Below are 26,591 nucleotides of genomic sequence, written 5' to 3'. Positions count from 1 at the left end.
CAAGGTCACGGTGACCCGAAATAGTAAATGGTTTCCGGTTGATAACTCAAAAACGCATACGCCTAGGATCATGAAACTTCATAGGTAGATAGATCATGACTCTCAGATGACCCCCTATTGATTTTGAGGTCAGTAGGTCAAATGTTAAGGTCACGGTGACCCGAAATAGTAAAATGGTTTCCGGATGATAACTCAAGAACACATATGCCTAGGATCATGAAACTTTATGGGTAGATTGATCATGACTCGCAGATGACCCGTATTAATTTTGAGGTAACTATGTCAAAGCCAAATGCACGGTGACCCGAAATAGTTAAATGGTTTCCGATGATAACTCACGAAAGCTTACGCCTAGGATCATGAAACTTCATGGGTACATTTATCATGACATGCAGATGACCCATATTGATTTTCAGGTCACTTGGTCAAAGGTCAAGGTCACGGTGACCCGAACCAGTAAAAAAAATCCGGATGATAACTCAAGAATGCTTTTGCCTAGGATCATGACACTTCATAGGTACATTGATCATGACTCGCAGATGACCCCTATTGATTTTCAGGTCACTAGGTCAAAGGTCAAGGTCACAGTGACAAAAAAGGTATTCACATAATGGCTGCCACTACAACGGACAGCCCATATGGGGGGCATGCATGTTTTACAAACAGCCCTTGTTATCGATGTTCTTCATAACATTTATATAAAATGACAATTACACATCGAGTGTTACTGGTGGTCTGGCTTATAATATTTTGCATTTTACTCACCAGAAATAGCAACTAAGACTATAAAAAGAACAATGAACTATGGCTTTGGGGGGCTCTACCTGTAAGGGACCTACAGCCTCAGACTCCAGACTTTATCATAAGGATTTCAAATTTGGGACATTTGACACCCCTGATGTTGTGCCATGTATCAAAACCGTCTATATATAAAAATTAATTTTATTAATTGGATATGTTGAAGATTTGGTGATGCATTGGATTTCATTTTGTGTTTTGTTGACCTACTTTTAATTTTTAGGCTCAGCAGAACTATGGCTGTCAAAACACAATTGTATTAAAATGAATAGTGCTTCAAATTATACAAGAAGTCGCTTTCTTTTTGTTTTAGATGTTTTTCAGTTTCGTCGGAAGACATTTCCCACCAACCATCCTGTCTTGAAAGAAATAAATTTTGAACCCGATTATCTGGTAATACTATTTTTTTTACATACAGTTATTAGTGAATTATGAACATTTCATAAGGATCTCAAGGGTCACTACAGGTATATATATATAATATATATATAATCAAGATTTTCCATAGGCAGTTAGAGCACAGCTGGCCCGAATAGCATGGACAAGTTAACAATTTTTTTTTTTTAAATATCTAGTGTGTAAAAATTACTTTGCATTGCAGAGAACTTTAAGATCATTTTATTTCTGTAAAAAATGTTCAAAGTTATATCCTGAATGATTTTAGGGCCTTAAATTATATATGTAATTTAGTAAAACCTTGTTAACACTTTAGAGGCCACATTTATTGTCAAGCTTCATGAAATTTGGTCAGAAGATTGGTCTCAATGATATCTTGAAAGAGTTTGAAAATGGGTACATTTGCTTGGAAAACACGACTTCCAGGGGGCGGGGCATTTTTTTCATTATATGGCTATAGTAAAGTCTTGTTAACACTTTAGAGGCCACTTTTATTTCCGATGTTCATGAAAAATGGTCAGAAGATTCATCCCAATAATATCTTGGACGAGTTCAAACATGATGCTGATTGGTTGAAAAACATGGCTGCCAGTGGGCTCTGCATTTGTTCTTTTATGGCTATATAGTAAAACCTTGTTAACACTCTAGAGGCCACATTTATTGTCTGATCATCATGAAACTTTGTCCGAAGATTTGTCCCAATGATATCTTGGATGAGGTCAAAAATGGTACAAATACGTACAGACTTTAATGATAAACACTAGTCTGGCCAATGTCGTCTTACAAGCTGGTATATACACTCACTGCTAGAGCAGAATCATTTGTCATCTGTTGCAGACAGGCAGTGGTGATCCTTCTTAGCAAATTGAGTTGCCGTTCTTTCCGTAGCTAAGGCTTCTAAGCACACACTGATTTGCAAAATATGCTCTGTAAATTCTAAAATGCGACCAACTAAAAACAAACCCTTTGCCAACTTCTAGGTCAAAGGTTAAGTTTGAACATCATGATTCCTTTTAAATGGCAAATGATATTCGCGTACGATCTTACAACTGTAACTCCCTATTCCCAACTCGGCATTTTCATCAAAGGGCATGAAGGGTGTCCAAGGTTGACAGGTTGGAATCTTTGAATGGCAGGGTGCTGCGCCCTTCCATTCATGCCAAGCTGGAGCACTGGTTTTGATGGTGTTTCACTTGTAACACACCAAGCAGTATGACCCATTATATTTATCAACATGGCTAAAATGAGGCCAAAATAAATGCCCTTTGTTTATTTCCAAAGACATGGATGGATCATCTTTGTCCATGAATATATTATAAATACTCGTGTTGTTGATTTTGTCCTGTTTGCTTATTGCAGGAAAACTGTTAACGCATTATGTTGTGATGACTCCACTGTAATCAGACAGCTAGCAGTATTATGATTATCAAATATTAAAATTTGACTTAACAATATAGCGCTTCAAATTATATAAGACTTTATTTTTGTTTCAGATATTTTCCAGTTTCCCCTCACAACAATTTGCATCAAACCTCTTGTATGGTAAGAAATTTCCATTGAAACCAACTGCTGGTAATACTATCTTTTTGGTAATGGGGGCTATATAGGAACCACTTTGTCGGTCCGTCAGTCTGTCCCGAAATTTCATCAGATCTTCACCCAAACTTGGTCACAAATTGTATCTAGATGATGTATAGGTCAAGTTTGAATATGGATCATGCCCGGTCAGAAACTAGGTCATGGGGTCACTTATTGTGTTTTAAACCTGAAGTTTGTCTGGGCCATAACTTTGTCATTTATTTCATACAGTATTTTAAATGATGGAACAGTTCATAATGATTTCAAGACATCTTCTGATCCCTGGAAGATAAACTAGGGATTGATCTGTCTGTATATAACAGTTCAGAGACTTCCAATCTAGCGTGAGAAGATGTAATGATAATGTAAAATGGAAATTACATATAACCATACATGCCATAATTTTTCAGACCAATTCCGGGACATTGTGTTAAATTGTCCGGGACTTTTGCCGATTTTCCGGGACAAGTATAAAATGTAGCGATATTTATAGACATATGCATTTTTGGTACGTTTTGTTCTGTTTCGCATCGTTAATTGCAAAAGTTTGAAAGCCTATCCGAAATATACTTGATCTATTAACGTCAAATTAAACATTACTAGTTCCTTTACTAGATACAGGCCATGTGTTTTCAGTGTAAGCGTTCTAAACATAGATGGTGACGTCACTGCGTTATTGTTATTAAGACCGGTGTGTAACGCGTAGTTGTTGATACACCTTTATTCATTTATAACATTTATATAATAAAAAATACAACAATACAGTACCGTTAGATTGTCAACTCAAATCAATTCACAATACATACAACCAATCACATAAAACAAATACAACAAAACAGTACCGGTAGATCGTCAACTTAAAATCCGTACAGTCACACATTAGTTACACTCTTGTTTCGATTTAGATATAAGTCAATTAACAACCAAAACAATGCCGCCTTTTCGGTTTGACAGCGAACGTGAGACAATCAATATGATAACAGGACCCCTGTTAATTGATTGATTTTGACACGTAGCGTAGTCTGCCTATTCGGGTAGGCATTGTTATGGAGACGCTGCATATATACACAGATTCGAGGTGCAGTTAAGCCTAAGATAAGGTACATGTATATATGGATTTTGTAAATTCAGGGACATTTGACAGATTTCCGGGACAGCGGGACAAGTTCTTCATTTCCGGGACTGTCCCGGAAAATCCGGGACGTATGGCATGTATGATATAACAGTTCATACAGTTTAAGAAATACAATACATTTTATACAATGTCGTTTTTATGCCCCCGAACCAGCGATTTTGAGGGCATATTAAAATCGCTCCGTCCTTTAGTTTGTTAGTTCATCCGTCCGTCTGTAAGTTAGTAAGTCCGTCTGTCAGTCCGTCCGGATTATTTCCGTTCAATAAGTCTAGCAATTGTCATCAGATCTTCACCAAACTTCATGAAAATGTGTAAGGCAATAACATCTAGGTCAAGTTAGATAATGGGCCAAATAGACCCAGACACCCCTGAGTTATGGCCCTTGAATCATAGTAAAATAGGGTTTTTAGCTCGACTATTATATATGAAATATATATAGTGGAGCTTTCCTACTCTCCCCGGGGTTCCAGTGTCCGTGAGCGTTGGAATAAACTATAGTGGGGGACATATTGTTTTCGCCCTGTCTGTTGGTCTGTCTGTTGGTTTGTTTGCTCCAACTTTAATATTTTGCCATAACTTTTGCAATATTGAAGAAAGCAACTTCATATTTGGCATGCATGTGTATCTCATGGAGCTGCACATTTTGAGTGGTGAAAGGTCAAGGTCATCCTTCAAGGTCAAAGGTCAAAATATACCTAGAAAGGTGCAGATTTGCTTCAGTTTTGTGTTTAGGTTCATTTTATTCCTAAAATATCACAGCTATTACACTATGCCTCCAAACAATATACGAAAGCTTGACCCAAACCAAGACACTCTTGATGTTAGTAATGGTAGGTGAACGTAAGAATTAAATGCTGGCAATTCACATGAAATTGACATGAGGGTTTATTAATTATCCATGGTCCTGATCCCTTTAATATCTGAAATCCCTGTTTGTGCATATAACATAATGAGAACACCTTTTGGGCGACCTATCTTTGTATTTCAATCAGTTTCTTGTTTTGACCATTATTTTTACATTATTATCAAAACTTGTTAGTTTCCTACCCTTGAAAAAGGAGAGGGACTTACGGTTTGCGCTCTGTGTCTGTCAGTCTGACACTTTTCTGGATCCTTCGATAACTTTAAAAGTTCTTCACCCATTTACTTCAAATTAATACTGAACCTCTCTTATGACAATACGGTCAATCTCAACTATGTATGGCCCCATTACTAACCCTGGGGTGCCCCTCCCACATAGGCCACGCCCACCCAAAATTGCCTTTTACTATAATTTCTTCATTTCTACACCGATTCACTTCTAATTGATACTGAACTTCTCTTATGACAATACGGTCAACTATGCATGGCCCCATTACCAACCCTGGGGCGCCCCTGGGTCAAACATGTGGCGTGGGGATATGCGTCGGTCTCTGCCGCGCCATTTCTAGTCAACATTGGAGACATTGGCATCTTAAAGGAATAAATTATGTATGAGCCCAAATTTTGCAGAACTATGGCCCTTGCTCATTTTTGTTTAGCTCCTCAGCTGAAATCATCATCTAGCAGTCACAATAGTTGAGCGGTTGGAGAGGCATGCATTGCGTCCTACTACTGCTCAGACTATATTATGGTAATGCCTTATCCAAATAACACAAGTATTCACCATGTGCAAATGTCTTGTTGTCTGTATAACTCTCTCTATTAGCTCAAAGTAAAAAGCATTTGAATTTGCACACTTTGGTATTTTAGTTTAATTTTGTTTGGACATTACAATTGTTTTGAAACTAAAGATTAGTGTTGTGGCATTACACTTCTCTTTAAAATGTTTATTTGTGATTATTATTTTTTTCAGTTTGGCAGACAAAACATGCTGATCAAAAAGAATGTGTACCACAGGGGCCAGTGTTTCCATTTGAGTGATTGACAAGAAGAAGAAGAGATGAGAAATGTTATCATCATATTTTAGTCCCTACATTTATAGTGTACAGCTCAATGTATTGAACCGGTGTTGTAGAATATAATTGGAGATACATGCGAACATTATAACATTATATATAAGATGATATTTCAAAAGCAATAAGAAATAAAAAGTATAAAAAGGTCAAAACAGTAAACCTTGTGTTTACAGTGGACAGGTTTAAAGTGGAAGTGACTAGTTAATTGTTGATCATAAGCTGCACTGATGGAAAAAATAGTGGGAAATTACTATCTAGAAAACTGTTTAACGTACGACAACAGTTGTGGAACTTCATAAATGACCGTATGTAACAGGGCTGGGCAGTTTTCCTTATATAGCTATAGTGAAACCTTTTGAACACTAGTGAAGTCACTGTTTTTTTTCCAATCTTCATGCATTTTGGTCGAATATTTGTTCAAATGATGGCTCAGTCCAGTTTCGAAATTTTTATGTCTATTCAAAAAACATACCCACTAGAGCACGAGGCAATTGTCTTTATATGGCTATAATGAAACCTTGTAAATTCTCTAGAAGTGACATTTTTAGCCATATCTCCATAAATTTTGGTCAGAATATTTATTCTAATGATAGCTCAGTTGTCGAGTTTGTAACTGGTTCCGGTTTGTAGACTAACATGGCTGCCAGTGGACATGACAGTTTTTCTTAATGTGCTAGAGTAGAACCTTGTTAACACACAATTGGCCCTTTTTATGTGCATTTTTCATGAAAGATGATCAGAGCATTTGGCCCAATGTAATCTCAGCTGACTTTGAAACTGGATCACATAACGTCAAAAAGTGGGTCAAAATGTCAAATTAAAAAAAGCTTGTAAACACTGGAAGTTGCATTTAAAATTGTGTTCCTTTTTTATGTCCCCCACTATAGTAGTGGGGGACATATTGTTTTTGCCCTGTCTGTTGGTTGGTCTGTTGGTTGGTTGGTTTGCGCCAACTTTAACATTTGCAATAACTTTTGCAATATTGAAGATAGGAACTTGATATTTTGCATGCATATGTATCTCATGGAGCTGCACATTTTGAGTGGTGAAAGGTCAAGGTCATCCTTCAAGGTCAAAGGACAAATATATGGGTCAAAATCGCTCATTTAATGTACACTTTTGCAGTATTTCAATATTCAAGATAGCAACTTGATATTTGGCATGCATGTGTATCTCATTGAGCTGCACAATTTGAGTGGTGAAAGGTTAAGTTCATCCTTCAAGGTCAGATGTCAAATATATGTGTCCAAAATCGCTCATTTTATTATACTTTTGCAATATTGAAGATAGCAACTTGATATTTGGCATGCATGTGTATCTCATGGATCTGCACATTTTGAGTGGTGAAAGGTCAAGGTCATCCTTCAAGGTCAGAGGTCGAATATATGTGGCCCAAATCGCTTATTTTATGAATACTTTTTCTATATTGAAGATAGCAACTTGATATTTGGCATGCATGTGTATCTCATTGAGCTGCACATTTTTAGTGGTGAAAGGTCAAGGTCATCCTTCAAGGTCAAATATATGGGTCAAAATTGATCATGTAATGTCACTTCTGCAATATTGAAGCTAGCAATTTTATATTTGAAATGCATGTGTATCTCATGGAGCTGCACATTTTGAGTGGTGAAGGGTCAAGGTCATCCTACAAGGTCAAACGTAATATAGGGGGACATTGTGTTTCACAAACACATCTTGTTTAAAGTTTGTCAAAACATTTGCTGTAATGATAAGCAAAGTCAAGTTTATAAATAATTATTTGTCTACAAATTACATATTTTTCATCAAGTTCATTTATTATTCTAAACTACATCCTCTCAGAATAGTTTAGTTACTTCTGGTCACAGTTGAGCACCTTAGGGCTCTTGTTCTATAATTTGATTGTTTTGGAAAATTGTCATTTTGCCAAAATGTGAGCAAGTCCAAATTTAATTAACCCTGCTTTGTAGTATCTTGTTTTCCTTATATGTAAAAAGTGGAAAATTATCTATGAATATGACTGCATAGATATTTGGTATTCAGCAAAGCATCGTGTAAATGTGTAAAACTAAACACAATTGTGTTAGCATAAAACTGGCCATGCCATGGGGGTCAAATGGTTAATACAGACTTGTAGGAAAAAGACTTCTAAAAATTTTATCCGTTAAATATATTTTGTGTACATAATGATTAGCTTTTTCCTTCAACTTATCGCTTTCATGGTGTAAAGAAAACATGCCGACTTACTAAGTAAGTCGGAGATCTGGGTTTGATTCCCAGTGAAAGTCAAGTCACAAGGAAAAATGCTTATTGTTGGAAGGATTTATAAGTTATTCAAAACGTAAGATTTTTTTCTTTGCTCGTTCAGTTACAAATAACAGCAAATGATCTGAAAGTATTTGTTTATAACGTAGAAGTTAGTGTCATGAATAGTAAATTGGAATAATGCACTTAATAGAAACTTTACATATTGTATATAAGACTAAAATACGCAGAAATGAAATACCAGTAGCATTATTAATACATTTTTATACCCCCACAAACGAAGTTTGTCGGTCCGTCTGCCTGTCTTGTCTGTCGGTCCGTATTAAGTGTCCGCTCTCTAATTCAAGTTGTTTTTACCCGATCTTCACCAAACTTGGTCAGATGTTGTATCTATATGATGTCTAGGTCAAGTTCGAATATGGGTAATGCCGGGTCAAAATCAAGGCCAAGGGGTCACTTAGTGCGTTTTAAACTTTGAGCATGCTGTCCGCTCTCTAATTATGCACCCCTTCGAAGAAGAGGGGGTATATTGTTTTCCACATGTCGGTCGGTCGGTCCGTCCATCAGATGGTTTCCGGATGATAACTTGAGAACGCTTAGGCCTAGGATCATGAAACTTCATTGGTACATTGATCATGACTGGCAGATGACCCATCTTGATTTTCAGGTTACTAGGTCAAGGTCACAGTTATTCCAAATAATAAAATGGTTTCAAGAAGGTAACTCAAGAATGCTTAGGCCTAGGATCATGAAACTAAGGATCATGAAACTTCATAGGAACATTGATCATGACTGGCAGATGACCCCTATTGATTTTCAGGTCACTAGGTCAACGGTCACAGTGACAAAAACGTATTCACACAATGGCTGCCACTACAACTGACAGCCCATATGGGGGGCATGCATGTTTTATATAGTTATATAGCGGGTATATTCTACTACCCCATGCTCGTATATAAGTAATGCCGTATCAAACCGGTACTATACTAGAGTCATAGCGGGTATATACTACTACCCCATGCTCGTATATAAGTAATGCCGTATCCAGCCGGTACTGTACTAGCAAGCTATATACCGGATATATCCTACTACCCAATGCTGGTATATAAGTAATGCCGTATCAAGCCGGTACTATACTAACGAGTCATATACCGGGTATATCCTACTACCCCATGCTCGTATATACGTAATGCCGTATCAAGCCAGTACTATACTAGCGAGTTATATACCGGGTATATCCTACTACCCCATGCTCGTATATAAGTAATGCCGTTTCAAGCCAGTACTATACTAGCGAGTTATATAGCGGGTATATCCTACTACCCCATGCTCGTATATAAGTAATGCCGTATCAAGCCAGTACTATACTAGCGAGCTATATACCAGATATATCCTACTACCCAATGCTCGTATATAAGTAATGCCGTATCAAGCCTGTACTATACTAGCGAGTTATATAGCGGTATATACTACTACCCCATCCTGTTATAAGTAATACCGTATTAGTTACACTGTTTGTACATGTAACTGATGGTGTATGAGAGCGAAGCTCGAGAAGGGAACTGAGGGTGTATATCCTATACACAATCAGTTACTAACTGTGTATCCATTATATCTCAACCGATTACTCGGGGTGTATGGAAATTTCTCAGGGTGTATGGAAAATACACAATGGGCACATGGCCTCTCAAAGCAAATCGAATCAGGTCATTTGTGTAGGAGGCGAGTTATACCTTACTACCCTATGCTCGTATAAGTAATGCCGTATCACATCAGTTGTATTTTTGACGTCATTTAGTTATATACAGGATAGTCATATAGCGGGTATTTCCTATAACCCCCAAGTACGTACTGTTAATGCTATATCAAACCTGTTATATTCCTAATTTCACAAAGCGGGTATAACCGACTATCCCAGGCTCAAGTTTGCCAAGCGGTATCTACCCAGTAATATTCTATATGTCATTATGCGGGGATACCTGACTATCGTATGTTCGTATTTAAGTGATGCTGTAGCACATTAGTTCAACACTCACAAGTCATACCAAGGGTATATAGGGTTAGGGCAACTAAACCTAATCATATTGTTCACTGCTCGCCTGCATGGTCTGTTCTTCTAAAAGCCATGTAAGAAACACAATCATTCTGCTGTGTGCATATTTTGATCAAATTAATGAATGCTAGTTCGGTTGTTCGGCGTAGCTGTCTTACCAAGCTTTTCACATTAAATACCCTTTATCAACAAACAATTAAATGATGGGGAAATTTCACGCCTGTAGACCCGAATGAATGAATCAGAATATTTTAATTATTGATTTCAGAGAAATCACCCACAGCATTGGCCAAATCACTGCGGAAATCCGGACTTCTTCATGCACGTTTTTGACCTAACAACAATCACTGCGAAATAGCGCAGACCGTGTTTGACTTACGCTGGCCGCATACGCATTAAGACCTATTTTCGCAAGACGCGACTATAAGTGTGATTTGGTTGTGTTGAAAGAACACTGTGCATGTATGAACTATTTACATCTCATTGCGATGGCGATATAATAAATTCAAAATAAGCCTTGTGAGGCCACATATGATCACATGTAGTATATTTTTATCTAAGGACAAAATTGTTCGGTTTGAATATACGTGCACTTTATAAGAAACACATCATGCGGTGGATATGCGACAATTAAACCTTTATTTTCTATTTAAATATTTATAAACGTGAATATACGACTTGCTTTAACGATACAAGCGTTAATTCGTTACTGATAGGATCATGCGGCAGCAATGAATAGGACACTCCTCGTGTAAGTAATCATCATAGTCTAGGGACCCTTCAGGTTTCGCATCGTAAAAAGTGTGACCCAGTAATATTGCTTAAAATGGTTGAGCTAACTTAATTTTCATCTTTTCTCGTGCTCTTTAATTACCCACATATTTAGGTCTGGTTGAAGTACTTTTACTTCCCACAGAGCAATTCGGTTCAAATTACTAATAACAACAATACACATTTTTAGCTTTATTTCAAATGTGAACATATTTATTTAACGCAGACGTGTACATAATTTTAACACAGAACAAGGGCTGTTTGTAAAACATGCATGCCCCCCTATGGGCTGTCAGTTGTAGTGGCAGCCATTGTGAATACGTTTTTGTCACTGTGAACTTGACTTTTGACCTAGTGACCTGAAAATCAATAGGGGTCATCTGCCAGTCATGATCAATGTACTTGAGAAGTTTCATGATCATAGACCTAAGTATTCTTGAGCTATCAACAGGAAACCATTAAACTGTTTTGAGTCACTATGACCTTAATCTTTGACCTAGTGACCTGAAAATCAATAGGGGTCTTCTGCCAGTCATTATCAATGTACCTATGAAGGGGGTCATCTGCCAGTCATTATCAATGTACCTATGATTTTTAGCATAGGTGCGTTTACGCACCTATGCTTATGGTATATACCACATTTCAAAAATTCACATCGTTCGGTTACCCATTATGAAGCCTTACCTGATCAAAAATCAGACGAAATATCTATTTAATTTAGTATATGGTCATTCTTACAAAAAAAAATTGGAAACGTTTTTCTAACGTTTTCTTCCAAGAATATTGCTGACACCGTTTTTAGTGAATTTTTCTAAGACCGTTTTATGTCAAAAAATCTTCTTATAACCTAAAACAAATTTCGTTCGTAAAACAATTCTATCTGCACTATAAATCTCAATCTCCTACGCAGTGGCCTCCCTTATACTAGAAGTTACTGACCGGGCGAAGCAAGGGAAGTAACTGCTTTGAGGAGTTTCTATAAAAATCTGCATTCAGAAATCTGTATTCAGAACTCAATCTGTTGTGCACGTCTGCATCTAACGCTTACCACAAGTTTTACGACAAATTCTTGACGCAGACGAATAGGGTAGCGTCTATTTTCATTTGTGAAAAGATACAGATCTGTCCGTGCTTAAATTTTGAAAGGCTTGGGTAATTATTTTTCATAAGCGTTTCAAACACTGATGTAAATGGAAAGATTATCTATTCAAATAGTCGGTAATTGTTTGAAATTATTGATTTGAGAAATTCGCGGATGGCGATATCGAACTACATTATACCACGTGACGCCATTCTTCCCTGTATCTTGCACCTATGCTTTTAACGCCATCGGCGCTCTCGTTTTATTTTATGATCCTAGGCGTAAGCATTTATGAGTTATCATCCGGAAACCATTTTTCTATTTCGAGTCACTGTGACCTTGACTTTTGACTTAGTGACCTGAAAATCAATAGAGGTCATCTGCGAGTCATCATCAATGTACCTATGAAGTTTCATGATCCTAGGCGTAAGCGTTCTTGAGTTATCATCCGGAAACCATTTTACTATTTCGAGATCAATAAACCTATGAAGTTTCATGATCCTAGGCCAAAGCGTTCTTGAGTTATCATCAGGAAACCATCTGGTGGACCAACCAACTGACATGTGCAAAACAATATACCCCTCTTCTTCCAAGGGGGGCATAAATATAATATTAATTTTTAGTAATCTAAATTAAATCAAAATTGCTAGATTGTATTTTCCGAGAAATTATCGGAAAACATCGTTAAAGTTAAAGGGTATCTGCCAGCTTATGCCATTAAAACACAAATGTTAAATGACAAAAGCTGTTGCCCGGTTCACGGCACGCGGAGCCTACCCTATTGTGAACCAAAATCTGTTTGTGTATTTCATCCTAGTAGTTACCTTGACATAGAACAGACACATTGGTTACTTTTATGAAACAATTCTTATAAAACTTGGTATACAAATTGCGACATTGTTGCCCATTTGTCCGTCAGTCCATGTCCGAATAGTAGCTAAAATTGAGAAAACTCAGTAAGATTTCATGAAACTTAATATTCACATAATTTTTAAATACACAAAATAATACATTGACCATTTTAATTTTGTGATAAAACTTGGTTTACAAATGAACTCAGAAGAGCAATGTGATATTTATTTTGTCCCTACCGTTTTCACATGAAGGGATTTACGGTTGACCCACTGTCCATCGGTCTGTCAGTCAAATAAACCTGGATCTGGTTACAATGTTTTCCTAAGATTTCACCAGGTTACCTACTTTTTGGACACACTCAACCCAGGCTTACTCAACCAAGATGAGCATGTCGATCAGGTTTCATCAACATCGAGTCGAAAAAAGCCTGGTTTCTTCCATCACCTGATGATCCTCTAACACAGCAAGTCAATCCTCGAATGTCCGAAATATGTTCTGGTTCTTATAGTGGCAGACAAAAACAAGACCTATGATTTTAAGTAAATTTGTTATGTTCATATATACATTAATTATTCCAACTATTTTTTTAGCTCGTATATGTTGTTATACAATTGTATTAAACATGGCCATTTAAGTCTTTCATAAGATTCTAACTAAACAAATGAGTTTTAATTTCTTTTAAAACTCTTGATGCAAGCAAACGATGAACGGCAGTATTGGGGGAAAAAAACTGGCAGACAATATGTATTTGACCATCAAAACTAGAGAAGACTGAGATAAAGATATGCAGAAAATGAAGCAACACCAGTTCATACACAGTGCTAAACTCACATCATAGAGATGTTTAAGTTCATGGATTTCAAGACTATTAAAGCTCAGGACTTTGGTACAGTCTCCCCATCTACAGCATTTCTCTTGAACCACATGAGAGATGATATGTGCATCTTGCTGTCCTATGGAGTGGAAGTCTTCCTTGCAGGATATCCATTTGCACGAATACTCCTATAACAAGCAACTTTGTAAACTGCAGATTGGAAGCCAAAGTCAATTAACTTACAGTGTCCACATTTTTAACTTTAGTTATAATCATTGACTAAGTTTTTCACAAATGTTATTTTTGATTGAAATGTTAATGAAAAGGCAAAAAAAGAGATTTACTGTGAAATAAGTCAATGGAGATAAGCCTACTAATAGCTCTTGGTGTGTATTGTGGATTTCACCATGATTTGTTTAACTCTATTTTTGTTTTATTTATCTATATATTGATATTTTCTATGAGTTCTTTACGCAGATACACGTCTAATCAGAGCCTCTGTTAATGTTATAAAAGTATGTTACTGTTCTGTTCTTCTGTTAATAACTAATCTAAAAAGAAAGAAAACAAGTAAATTTGCACTATTGTATGAATATGGCATACACTTATTTTTCCATGTTGAAATCTTATTAAATTCATGATATGAAGCCCTAAAATGTTTGTAACAAACAGATGGATGGACTGACAGACTGACCGATGGAAAACGCCAACACTATATCTCTCTGGCTTTGGAAAGGATAATGATTCAACAGAAAGTAGAAATCATCAATAAAAACTTGATGCATCTAAGTTAACTTAGCAATTAGTGAGTTCAATATGTCCTTTAACTGAACAAAAAACAGATGTTTCAAAAACTTAACATGATTTGTCATTTGTTGCAAATATTAAGAAGCACTTACAGGTCCTGTGTTTCAATCACCAACATATGATAAAATAGTTCTCAGTAACAAAAGGCACAAAACTGCAAGAAAAAAATCACTTTAATGTTAAAATAAATATATACAGTTATTCAATAAACGATGTATATTTTGTCATAAAGTACCGGTCCTGGATTGTTCTCAACATCATTTAAGAGCATCAACATCCGCTGGGACAGGTTAACATGTTGTTGAATACACAGCTGCATCATGATGTAATGAAGACCACCTTGTCCACACATACGACCCAGAATCATCAGCCCAAACATCTTGATCCACATGGTGGGTGGGAAATGTTTGTATGTTCCTAAAGAACAAAACATGTTAATGATTTATCATTTCAAGTATAAAAGGCAAGCCTTAAAATTATTAGAAAGCTTTAACATCTGAAGGTTAATATCACCCTGGCTGTGCAGATCTTGGTAATATACCCATTTAAAAAACATTCCTTAAAGCCACACACCTTGAAATGAAATATCTGGCATAGTAAATTTGGATATAAATAAGAAACATATTTTATCTTTGCCAATTAGAATATATCTGGTGGTTGCAAGGTAGAAATCCGTCTTTCTTGTGCTTTAAAACTTAAAAATAATTGTGTTTCTCGAATTGAACATGTACGTATACAAATCATACATTCAGTTTTAAAATATAAAAAAATAAATTACTTGCTAACTAGGCTATAGATTTAATGACAATTTTGCACACTTTCAAATTGCATCTATATGTACTGAGTAACATGTATTTCATTTCAAGGTGTGTGGCTTTAAAGTAATAAACAAGAGTGCTAAACTGTCACAAGATACACCCGTTTGAAGGTTTTGGACACCATGCTAAACGCTAAAAATGCACTAAGTGACCTAGTTTTCGACCCGGCATGACCTATATCTGAACTTGACTTAGATATCATTAAGACACAACTTCTGCCCAAATTTGGTGAAGATCGGATGAAAACTCTTTCAATTAAAGAGCTTACACCATGCTAAATCCTTGAAATGCACCCTGTGAACTAGTTTTTGACCCAGCATGACCCATATTTGAACTTGAACTAGATATTGTCTAGATACAACTTCTGACCACATTTGTTGAAGATCAGATGAAAACTACTTCAATAAGAGAGTGGACACCGTGCTAAATGCTTGAAATGCACTAAGTAACCTTGTGACCTAGTTTTTGACCTGGCGTGACCCATATTTGAACTTGACCTAGATAACATTTTGACACAATTTCTGACCAAATTTGGTGAAGATCGGATGATAACTACTTCAATTTGAGAGCGGACACCATGCTTAATCCTTGAAATGTACTCAGTGAACCCCTGACCTTGTTTTTGACCCGGCATGACCCATAATTGAACTTGACTTAGATATTGTCTAGATAAAACTTCTGACCAAAGTTTGTGAAGATTGGATGAAAACTACTTCAATTAGAGAGCAGACACCATGCGAAATGCATGAAATGCTCTAAGTGACCTCGCGACCTAGTTTTTGACCCGGCATAACCCATATTTGAACTTGACCTTTATATCATTTACACACAACTTATGACCAAATTTGGTAAAGATCAGATGAAAACTACTCCAATTAGAGAGCCACCAATGCTAAATCCTTCAAATGCACTAAGTGACCCCGTGACCTAATTTTTGACCTGGCATGACCCATATTCAAACTTGACCTAGATATTGTCTAGATACAACTTCTGACCAAGTTTGGTGAAGATCAGATGAAAACTATTTGAATTAGAGAGTGGACACTGTTATGGACGCCGCCGCCCGCCAAGGGTGAAACTATAATACGTCCCGTTTTTTCAAAACCGGCGTATAAAAATAAGTAATATCCCTCACAGGGTTCAGGTCACACAATTAACTTATAGACAATAGGCAATACTTAATTCATTCACTTCAAACTGTTTCTCTTGACAGATAACAAATGTTCAATCAAATTTTCATTCAAGATCATTTGGTTACAAATTTGAAATATACTAAAATTTGCCTTCATAATGGAAAATTCTATTTTCCAAGCATGCCTTCCACTTCCTTGAGCTGACTTCGTTGAGTTCATGATTAGCAGATGCAATCTGTAAGATTTACTTATAAATAACTCTAAAATAAGTGATTGTTACCCAAAAAATAAAAAAATATAAATTCTTTTGTCTAATTACACACTTTCACATACATAAATGTGACACACGCATAAAGGCCCATAACCATCCAATCAAAATATTCAGAAATAGAGGTGCTCATTATCCTAACAGTAATGACTAAGTTTGTATACATGTATGTTTTTTCAACTATGTTTTGCAAAATATTCTCATGCAAACCAGGGTTTCCAATTTAATAAGCCACATGTTCATTGCATGTAACAGGGGTAAGACAATGCTAACAAGAAATGTGGTTGTCAGAAACACAATGCCCCCTAATGCGCCACTTTGATTATTTTTTTTACCTTTGACCTTTAAGGATGACCTTGATCTTTCACCACTCAAAATGTGCAGATCCATGAGATACACATGCATGCCAAATATCAAGTTGCTACGTTCAATATTGCAAAAGTTATGAAGAAGGTTAAAGTTTTGGTTAAAGTTTTTGAATTATTTTTTTTGACCTTTGACCTTGAAGGATGACCTTGACTTTGACCTTTCACCACTCAAAATGTGCAGCTCCATGAGATACACATGCATGCCAAAAATCAAGTTGCTATGTTCAATATTGCAAAAGTTAATATGAAGGTTAAAGTTTTGGTTAAAGTTTTGGGACACACACACACACACATGGACACATACAATGACAGACAGGCCAAAAACAATATACCCCCGATCTTTCGATCCGGGGGCATAAAAATAATCCTGGTTGTGTCTTTCAAGCAATCTAGCTAAAACAAACAGGTTTAATAAAATAGAAAGATTAACTAAAATGAACATACGGGTTATATAGGGCTATAACTATCATAATATAATTGAGTATGTCAACACAAAATCGTGTAATTAGTTGCTAAAAGATACAGAAAGCTTTATATGGGAAAGTGCATGTGTTGACCTCCTTTTTTTGTTACTTTATTTGTAAATAAAATGCTTGTCAAGCATACACAAGTTAGTGATTTAAAGTCATACCATTGGTGAGCCTATCAGCTTAATTTTACTCTCTTTTCCAGTCTCTGGTTGCTTGATGTGGCGACTGCAGAAGTGGCTCAGCAAAGCGTCTTCGTTGGAGCAAACAACCCTGCATTCTGGACACCGATTGTGCGCCTCCTTTAAATATAAAACTTTGTGAAACATAAAAATATATTAAACATTTATTTTTCATCATTTTAACCAATAAATACCTACTAAACAAGAACTTTGACATTAACTTAGATAAGAAAACATATATATTATTTTCAATTAAATTGTTAAACAAGAGCTGTCTCCATAGGATGACGTATGCCCCCAATAAATGCTTTGATAGAAATTATGAGCATTTTTCTAACCCTAAACGCGGACCCTAAGGTCAAGGTCATGGGGTAAAAATTTGTGTGGGTATGGAAAGGCCTTGTCCATATACACATGCATATCAAATATGAATGTTACATCTGAAGCGACAAAAGAAGTTATGAGCATTTTTCGAAACCTAAACACAAAGTGTGACGGACAGACAGACATCAGACAAACAGACAGGACAGTTCGATCACTATATGCCCTCCTTCGGCGGCATAAAAAAAGTTAATCCAGAAATGCAAAATAAGTCCCAAACTAGAGAGCGGACACCATACTTAATCCTTGAAATGCACGTAATGTAAGCAAGTTAGTTCAAATAACAATGTACACAATTTCAATACTTTCTTAAAGTTAGTTCAAATAACAATGAACACAATTTCAAAATTTTCTTATCACTTAATCAATAATTATTATTTAAAAAAAAACATCCTGACAGTCACCTCACATTTATGTGACTGAACTATCAGTCAAAAAAACGTTTGTTAGCTAACAGGGAGATATCTGTTATGGGAGAAGGTTCAAAATATTTTTGCCATTTCTTATATCACACTGCAAGTGTCAGTGCTACTGGCTCTGGGCATTTTCTATTTTTATCAAACCACTAAATTCAATGTATTTTATTCAGAAAACTTTGCAAAAGACAACCTCAGTGTCTGGACTGACCTGATGCACCAAATCGCACAAGTCAGCTACATCTCTGAAATTATTTCAATACAATCATTTTCATTAATAAAAATAGATAACAAGAGCTGTCAGAGGACAGCACCCTCGACTATTCGAGTGCTTGACAGTATAACGTAAGCCATCATGGGGAAATTGTTCATATTCAATAATTTATTAGATGATCTTTCAAAAATAAAAAAAGGAAAAAATATAAAAATTTGGGGAGGGGGTAGAAGGGTTGAGAGGGGGGTATAACATGGGGTGTGGTCATTTATTAGACGATCTGATGATCTTTCAAAAATAAAAAAAGGAAAACAAAAAATTTGGGGGGGTGGGGGGGGGGGCAGGGATTCTGGGCTGGGGCGTGGGGTATTGCAGTGCTGCAGCTAGGATTTAAAAAGGGCAGGGGGATTTTTTGTCAAAAGGGCACTTTGGACGCGCAGTATTTTGTCAAAAGGGCACTTTCGAGCGCGCGGGCGTTTCTAGAATGCTTCCTCATGCATGTTAATTTATGTGTTATCAATAATTGTAAGAATAAATTATTCCCATTGTCATTAAACAATTCAAATTTAATTACTACAATGAGGAATAAATTAATTACAATGTATTTTAGTAAGAGATTTATTAATCATCATATGTAAAAAAAAAATTAAAAAAAAAAAAAAAAAAATTTAAGGGCAGGGGGGGCCCTAGGAAGGTCAGGGCGGAGGTTCGGGAGGGCAGGGCGGGGCGCCCTTCGATTTAGGCCTAGCTGGAGCACTGGTATTGCACGGGTGGAATCCATTGTGGTATTCAGGTAAGTGTTGTTTTGTCAAAGTATTAATAAAATCTTATCATAAATAAAGAAGTTATGTGAATTAAAGCAAAATGTCCAATTCTCAAAGTAAAAAAGGGGCCATAATTCTATCAAAATGCTTGATTCAGTGGTCTTATCTTGTTTATAGGTTGGGGTCATGTTGGTAAACAAGTATGCAAAATATAATAGCAATATGTCAAAGGACATAGGAAATATTTGGGGTAGTACGCAAACTTTAACATAGATTTATCAATGATATGCATATTCTGAGTATAAAAGGGGCCGTAATTCTATCAAAATGCTTGATTAAGTGGTCTGCTCTTGTTTGTAGGTTAAAGGTCATGTTGGTAAACAAGTATGCAATATAACAAAGCAATATGTTAAAGGACATAGGAAATATTTGGGGTAGTACACACAATTTAACATAGATTTATCAATAATATGCATATTCTAAGTATAAAAGGGGCAATAATTCTGTCAAAATGCTTGATACAGTGGTCTGCTCTTGTTTATAGGTTGGGATCATGTTGGTAAACAAGTATGCAAAATATGAAAGCAATATGTCAATGGACATTGAAAATATTTGAAGTAGTACGCAAACTTTAACATTTGCACGCTCACGGAAACGCCAACGCCGGGGTGAGTAGGATAGCTCCACTATATATATTTCATATATAATAGTCCAGCTAAAATACAGTCAACAATTAAAGAGTTGTTGTCACTGGGAATGTGATCTTGCATATATACACTTCATGTTGACAACATATTATTTTCAATTAAATTGTTAAACAAGATCTGTCTCCATAGGATGACGTATGCCCCCAATAAATGCTTTGATAGAAATTATGAGCATTTTTCGAAATCTGAATGCATTTTTTGAACCCTAAACACGGACCCTAAGGTCAAGGTCAAGGGGTAAAAATTTGTGTGCGTATGGAAAGGCCTTGTCCATGTACACATGCATATCAAATATGAATGTTACATCTGAAGCGACAAAAGAAGTTATGAGCATTTTTCGAAACCTAAACACAAAGTGTGACGGACGGACAGACAGACATCAGGATAAACAGACGGAAGGACAGTGCGATCACTATATGCCCTCCTTCGGCGGCATAAAAAACGTTAATTTAGAAATGCAAAATAAGTCCCAAACTAGAGAGCGGACACCATACTTAATCCTTGAAATGCATTAAGTGACCCTGTGACCTAGTTTTTGACCCGGCATGACCCATATTCGAACATGACCTAGATGTTGTCTTGATACAACTTCTGACCAAGTTTGGTAAAGATCAGATGAAAACTACTTCAATTAGAGAGCAGACACCATGCTTAAACCTTAAAATGCACTAAGTGACCCCATGGTCTAGTTTTTGACCCGGCTTGGCCCATATTCGAGCTTGACCTAGATATTGCCTAGATACAACTTCTGACCAAGTTTGGTAAAGATCAGATGAAAACTATTTGAATTAGAGAGCGGACAAGAAAAGTGTGACAGACAGACAGACAGTGCGAAAACTATATACCCTCTTTTCTTCGAAAGGGGGCATAAAAAATGTGGAGTAAAATATATACAAATGTGTTCTTTTTCTTTGCAGACAGACTTACCTATCAAAATAGTTACATAAACAAATATGTATAATTATATTGTTAATATTATGCGCATAAATAAAACATTTGCTATTTCATGTAAAATTAATTGTAGACAGCAAATAATGAAACAAGAAACCGTTTGAGACGGGTGATGCTCCACAAAGGTTTTTTTGTCACAATATTGCACTATATATTCAGATAAAAGGAAACGTCTTGAGGGGCATAACTTTGGACAAAATAATACAATGGATGGTTTAGTAACTTAAAAATTTCAAAGGGCCATAACTCTGTAAATAAATCATCTAACCAGAACCCACTAATAACATGCGCATCTCCTCAAGGTAGTTAAGCTTCCCATAAAGCTTCATTGTATTCCAGTCAGTAGTTGGGGAGAAATAGCCCGGACAAGAATTGCACTATATGTACAGTTATTAGAAAATTTCAAAGGGCCATAACTCTGTGAAAAATCATCCGACCATAACCGGCTTATAATATGCACATCTCCTGTTGGTAGTGAAGCTTCCCATAAAATTTCATTGAATTCATGTAATAAGTTGCTGAGAAATAGCTCGGACAAGAATTGCACTATATGTACAATGGAAAATTTCAAATGGCCATAACTCTGTGGAAAATCATCCGACGAGAACCGGCTGATAATATGCACATCTCCTGTTGGTAGTGAAGCTTCCCATAAAGTTTCATTGAATTCCCGTCATTAGTTGCTGAGAAATTGCTCGAACAAGAATTGCTCTATATGTACAATGGAAAATTTCAAAGGGCCATAACTCTGTGAAAAATCATCCGACCAGAACCCGCTGATAATATGCACATCTCCTCTTGGTAGCGATGCTTCCCATAAAGTTTCATTAAATTCCAGTCATTAGTTGCTGAGAAATAGCCCGGACAAGAATTGCACTATATGTACAGTAAATGGAAAATTTCAAAGGGCCATAACTGTGTGAAAAATCATCCGACCAGAACCCGCTGATAATATGCACATCTCCTCTTGGTAGTAAATCTTCCCATAAAGTTTCATTGAATTCCGGTCATTAATTGCTGAGAAATAGCCCTGACAAGAATTGCACTATATGTACAGTTAATAAAAAATTTAAAAGGGCCATAACTCTGTGACAAATCATGCGACCAAAACCCGCTGATAATATGCACATTTCCTCTTAATAGTGAAGCTTCCCATTAAGTTTCATTGAATTCCGGCCTTTAGTTGCTGAGAAATAGCCCGGACAAAAATTGTTCACGGACGAACAGACGGACTGACGAAGCGGCGACTATATGCTCCCCCCCAAATTTTTTGGGGGAGCATAAAATGTCAAATTAACATGGATAATAGAAAATATTGTGAAATGCTTTATTTATAAATTAGAAACTAGATAACACTTCTAAAATGATTGCAAGTTTCCATGACTCATTGAGGAATAAACCATGTAAAATGTTAGTTTTGCAAATTTATATAGTTATGGGAAACAACTACATTAAATTTAAATATCAGAGCTTTTTTTTATAATTGTATATGTACCGGTAAAACACCGCTTCATTCGTAAGAATGTCATTTGAGCCTAGATGAAGATACAGCTGTTGAACATCCATCTTCCGCAAGTCTCTCAACAATGCATGGCGAAAACGATCACAAGAAAATTTGGCACCTTTGAAAACAGAGTTGGCGAATGTCTGTGTAAATAAATCACAAATATACATGAATGAATACACAAGGAAAATTCATGCTTTGCCTCAAGATTAAAATGAAAAGTTTGCAATTACAATTCCCTACAATCTGTAAAATATTCCACACGCTTAAATAAAATATATAACCATGCAAATTAGTTAGAAAACGCAATGATGCCAATCATTGCACATCAGCATAATAAGTTTAACTTTATATTGATGACAAATACTGTAATCATACGAAGCTTAGGACTTGACATTTGAACTGTTTAAGTATAAAGAAATGAAATAATTACATCATTTATAGAAACTATGAGTATCACGTTTAAATGGTGGCATTTCGTGTTTTCTCAAAAATGTTTACAAAAACAGTAAACATTTAAACGACTGTTGATATCAACATAATCCATTTTAGTTCATTACGTTACAATGTTGCAAAACTTATTAAAAGCTGTTAAAAAAAGACTGGTATACATTTGTATCATGTGTGCCAGATGGCCCTTATTCACAACAGCGTAAACATAACAAAACACCATGTACGACCTAGACGGCTTGAATATTTGACACATGTCGGCACAAAGTGCTCGGGAAAATTTTCCAGCTATTTGTTGCATGATCATTCCCCGAATTGTCTTGAACATTTGACGCGCGTCAGCACAACGTGCATGAGGAAATTTTTCCCGACATTTATTCATCCGCATTCATTTTTAATTTAATAAACAGATACTCGTTTTTATGTACATCTTGTTAGGTAGAAAACAATAAAAATTTTACACAGGTGTAGTCTTATTGAAGAAATGTGGGATCAATATTTATTTGTCTTTGTTATAAAATACTACGGCATGTAAGTAGAAAATGTGTACCCAATGACTCAACAACGGCAAGAACAGTTGGTTTTAATATGACGTCATTGCCCAAATGGGTTATGATCTGAATATAACTTCTGGAAATAATCATTACTTTCAGTTTGGAAATGCGATGTCAATGACGCTTTTATAACTGACATATGGATACCGTTTAAACGGTAACCTTTTGTTTATTTAATTAATCATTTCGTTTTAACGTTTAGAAAAATGTGTACATGTGATACCATTAATAGAAACAAACCTGAAACTGTAATTACTGTTCTATACCATTGTCATTACATATTCTCATCAGAGATTGGCAGGCATTTGACAGCTATATCATCAGGAAGAATATCCTTAATCCGATGAGCATTGGAGTCCCCAGCAATACGGTTCACTTTTCTCCTGTCTTGGGCACCTGAAAAAATAAAAGGAAAATGCTTCCTGACACAACACTGCATCCTGTTCAAAAGAGCCTGCGTAATAAATCTACTAATTATAAAAAGACAAGTCTTAACAACCCAAATACTACCTTAAAGGGGCCTTTTCACAGATTTTGGCATTTTTTTAACTTATACATTAAATGCTTTCTATTGATAAATGTAAACATTGGATCGTAAAAGCTCCAGTAAAAAATCAAGAAAAAAAATAAAAAAAGGAAAAGAACATTGCCCGGAGCAGGTTTCGAACCAGTGACCCCTGGAGTCCTGCCGAGTCCTGAGGTAAAAACGCTTTAGCCTACTGAGCTATTCCGCCGAGTACACAGTCGTGACGTATTTTATACCTTATATAAGCAATCTTCGTAGTTTCACAAAATTTAACGACAAAAACAGAACTCTCCAAATTATTCAATCGTTTCGCGTTGCAACGCTTTATAATTTTTAAGTTTTAAAATCGTCAAAAGATGCATATAATGGCTATATTCGAGCATGGTTAATGTTCAGTATTACTGTTTCCTCACAAATATCATAGCTAAAACGAAAACTTACGAATCTGAAACAACTTTTTTCAATTTTGTCAATTTACCAAAGCGTGAAAAGATCCCTTTAACAATACTATTGCAACAAGACTAATAAGGACGACTAAACTTGTCTTATGTGTATCTAACTACACAAAAAGAATATAAACAAAACAGATCAATCACGCTTTAATAAAAATAAAGGTCACACAAGTTAAAAAGCACTAGATCTAGTTTTCAATAATCAATAAGTGTCAAAATTGCAATACACTGGTCAGTGTTCAGCGCAAATATCACTATGAACATGTCAAAAGTGTCAATTATTGCACTAGTGGAATTATACATCCTCTGGAATGGTCCATAGCAGCCAACGTAAAGATACACTTTACAACGTCGAAATACACCAAATCACAATTAAAAGATAGCTATTGCAAGTTCAAAAACAAAACTGAAATATATAAGCGCCGAAATGACTTCTTGATCTCAAAACAATGTCACAAACGTATACAATACCGGATCTCAACCGTTTGAAAGCTCGTGTGCAGTCAAAAGGGGAGATTATTCCAACGATGTTTTTTTCTTGTTTCTCCATTCGGTACCCCTCGCACGTTATTTGATTACGCTTTCTTCGGGAGCTAGTCAACTCGTACCTTAGTCAACTCGTACCTTCGGTCAACTCGTACCCGATTTTTGGTCAACTCGTACCCCCACTAGTCAACTCGTACCCGAATTGGTCAACACGTACCCTCCTAAAAATTATTTATATATATCAAATACGTGAAATATGTTTTTGTATATGTTTTTGATATGAATATAGATAAAGGTTATAAAAAAATGTTTTTTTTTTCAAAAGTAGACAAGTTCATTATTTTTCACACGTGTATAATTATAAAGGACGTGTTTGTCGGCGTTTTGTTTGATAAAATGTTGACTAATAACACCTTTATGACAACAGGACTGTCGGCGATTTGTTAAACAATTTGTTTGTCGTGCATCTAAAATGACACGCGCGGTAGTTGTCGGCATTTTCTTTGATAAAATGTTTGATTGTAAACACCGCATGATGACTTAACCAAATAAAGGTATGATCCACTTTGAAGTTAAAGGATATAATAAACTATTTGGAACTGGTGAGTATGTAAAGTCTAAATTGTAATGTACACAATATAAAGTGCATCATTTATTATTTTATATATAAGCTGTATATATTAAATTTATAAATTATTTGTACACTAATATGTGTATTATAATCATTAAGATTATGAGATTTTGAGTGTAACTTCTTGCGTTGTTTATGGTTCTTTCATTCAGCAATATATAACCACCCTCTGTCGGATTATCTAATTTATTGTAATCTTGTCGATCCCTGCATAGGCAAATAAATTTAAAATTCATATAAACATCATTAAATCTCAATAAAAACATCATCAATATTCAATTTACTAAACTGATACTGATCAACTTCCAATAATTCTCGCGTGTATTGCGCTGTGTGAAGTAGCAACTGGCCTAAATTGATCAATGTCGATTAATTAAGAGATTAAAGAGATAACGGTCTGTGTTAATTGATTGATTGAGTGTCGTATTAACCTAATATAGTTAACATTGAGAACAATTACTAAATCATATAGAAATTAGTTATGTAGAATATGATTATTAAGTTGAAACTATTATCCTTAAGAGTATACTAAATATTGATGCATGCATAAATCATGTTTATAAAACAGAACTGTTATTATTATTTTTTTTAGAAATTATCTTTAATATGATTTTTAATATGATTATTAGCGTATGATTAAGTAAATAAACATTAATTATGTAAATAAAACAGAGCAGTATATTTTAAATTTTGTAGAAATTGGCCTCAAAGAAAATGTTCAATTATAATAAAAACATTAAGGTATAAGATTATTATTATTTAATTATATAAATATTAAAATGGTAAGCAGCGCAACTTAAAGGCCAATTTCGTAAATTATGTAAACGGTCTCCAAATGGAGAGATAAAAC

General features: G+C 35.6%; 2 protein-coding genes and 2 long non-coding RNA genes across 9 annotated transcripts in view; 2 read left to right on the top strand and 2 right to left on the bottom strand.

The window, feature by feature from the left end:
- LOC127841596 (MICOS complex subunit MIC27-like) overlaps positions 1-26,591 on the top strand; it is a 61,406-nt gene that overhangs the window by 4,981 nt on the left and 29,834 nt on the right. The window lies entirely within an intron of this gene.
- Positions 10,692-17,973, top strand: LOC127841611 (uncharacterized). The gene is made up of 2 exons (XR_008031179.1): positions 10,692-10,892; positions 17,729-17,973. It is a non-coding gene; the product is annotated as an uncharacterized LOC127841611 (long non-coding RNA).
- LOC127841606 (uncharacterized) lies at positions 13,379-15,732 on the bottom strand. The gene is made up of 2 exons (XR_008031173.1): positions 14,705-15,732; positions 13,379-13,850 (listed from the first exon to the last, which is right to left on the bottom strand). It is a non-coding gene; the product is annotated as an uncharacterized LOC127841606 (long non-coding RNA).
- On the bottom strand, positions 16,545-25,182 carry LOC127841597 (uncharacterized). Of its 5 annotated transcripts, none has more exons than XM_052370527.1 (6): positions 25,096-25,182; positions 23,887-24,042; positions 22,634-22,785; positions 18,714-18,747; positions 17,688-17,825; positions 16,545-16,655 (listed from the first exon to the last, which is right to left on the bottom strand). In XM_052370527.1, the coding sequence occupies exons 3-6, from the start codon at positions 22,702-22,704 to the stop codon at positions 16,560-16,562; spliced, it is 339 nt and encodes a 112-aa protein (XP_052226487.1). In that variant the 5' UTR covers positions 22,705-22,785; positions 23,887-24,042; positions 25,096-25,182; the 3' UTR covers positions 16,545-16,559. The 5 variants fall into 5 exon arrangements, with proteins under 5 accessions (XP_052226487.1, XP_052226488.1, XP_052226485.1 ...); XM_052370528.1 differs by having other exon boundaries at positions 22,634-22,760; XM_052370525.1 differs by having other exon boundaries at positions 23,913-24,042.

This window comes from Dreissena polymorpha, chromosome 8 (genome assembly GCF_020536995.1).
Source record: "Dreissena polymorpha isolate Duluth1 chromosome 8, UMN_Dpol_1.0, whole genome shotgun sequence".
In the NCBI taxonomy this organism is placed as follows: domain Eukaryota; kingdom Metazoa; phylum Mollusca; class Bivalvia; order Myida; family Dreissenidae; genus Dreissena; species Dreissena polymorpha.
The sequence above is the reverse complement of the archived record's forward strand: the minus strand, read 5'-3'. Positions and strand labels throughout refer to the sequence as shown.

What these genes read in the sequence shown, in the direction of transcription:
- LOC127841597 (XM_052370524.1), bottom strand. Translation starts at nt 22,812, where the DNA reads ATGTATATTTGTGATTTATTTACACAGACATTCGCCAACTCTGTTTTC. An exon ending in AATGAAGCGGTGTTTTACCG is followed by an intron (nt 18,748 to 22,633) that starts GTACATATACAA and finishes AAATAATTTCAG; the next exon opens with AGATGTAGCTGACTTGTGCG. An exon ending in AGCTGATAGGCTCACCAATG is followed by an intron (nt 16,656 to 17,687) that starts GTATGACTTTAA and finishes TAAATCTTACAG; the next exon opens with ATTGCATCTGCTAATCATGA.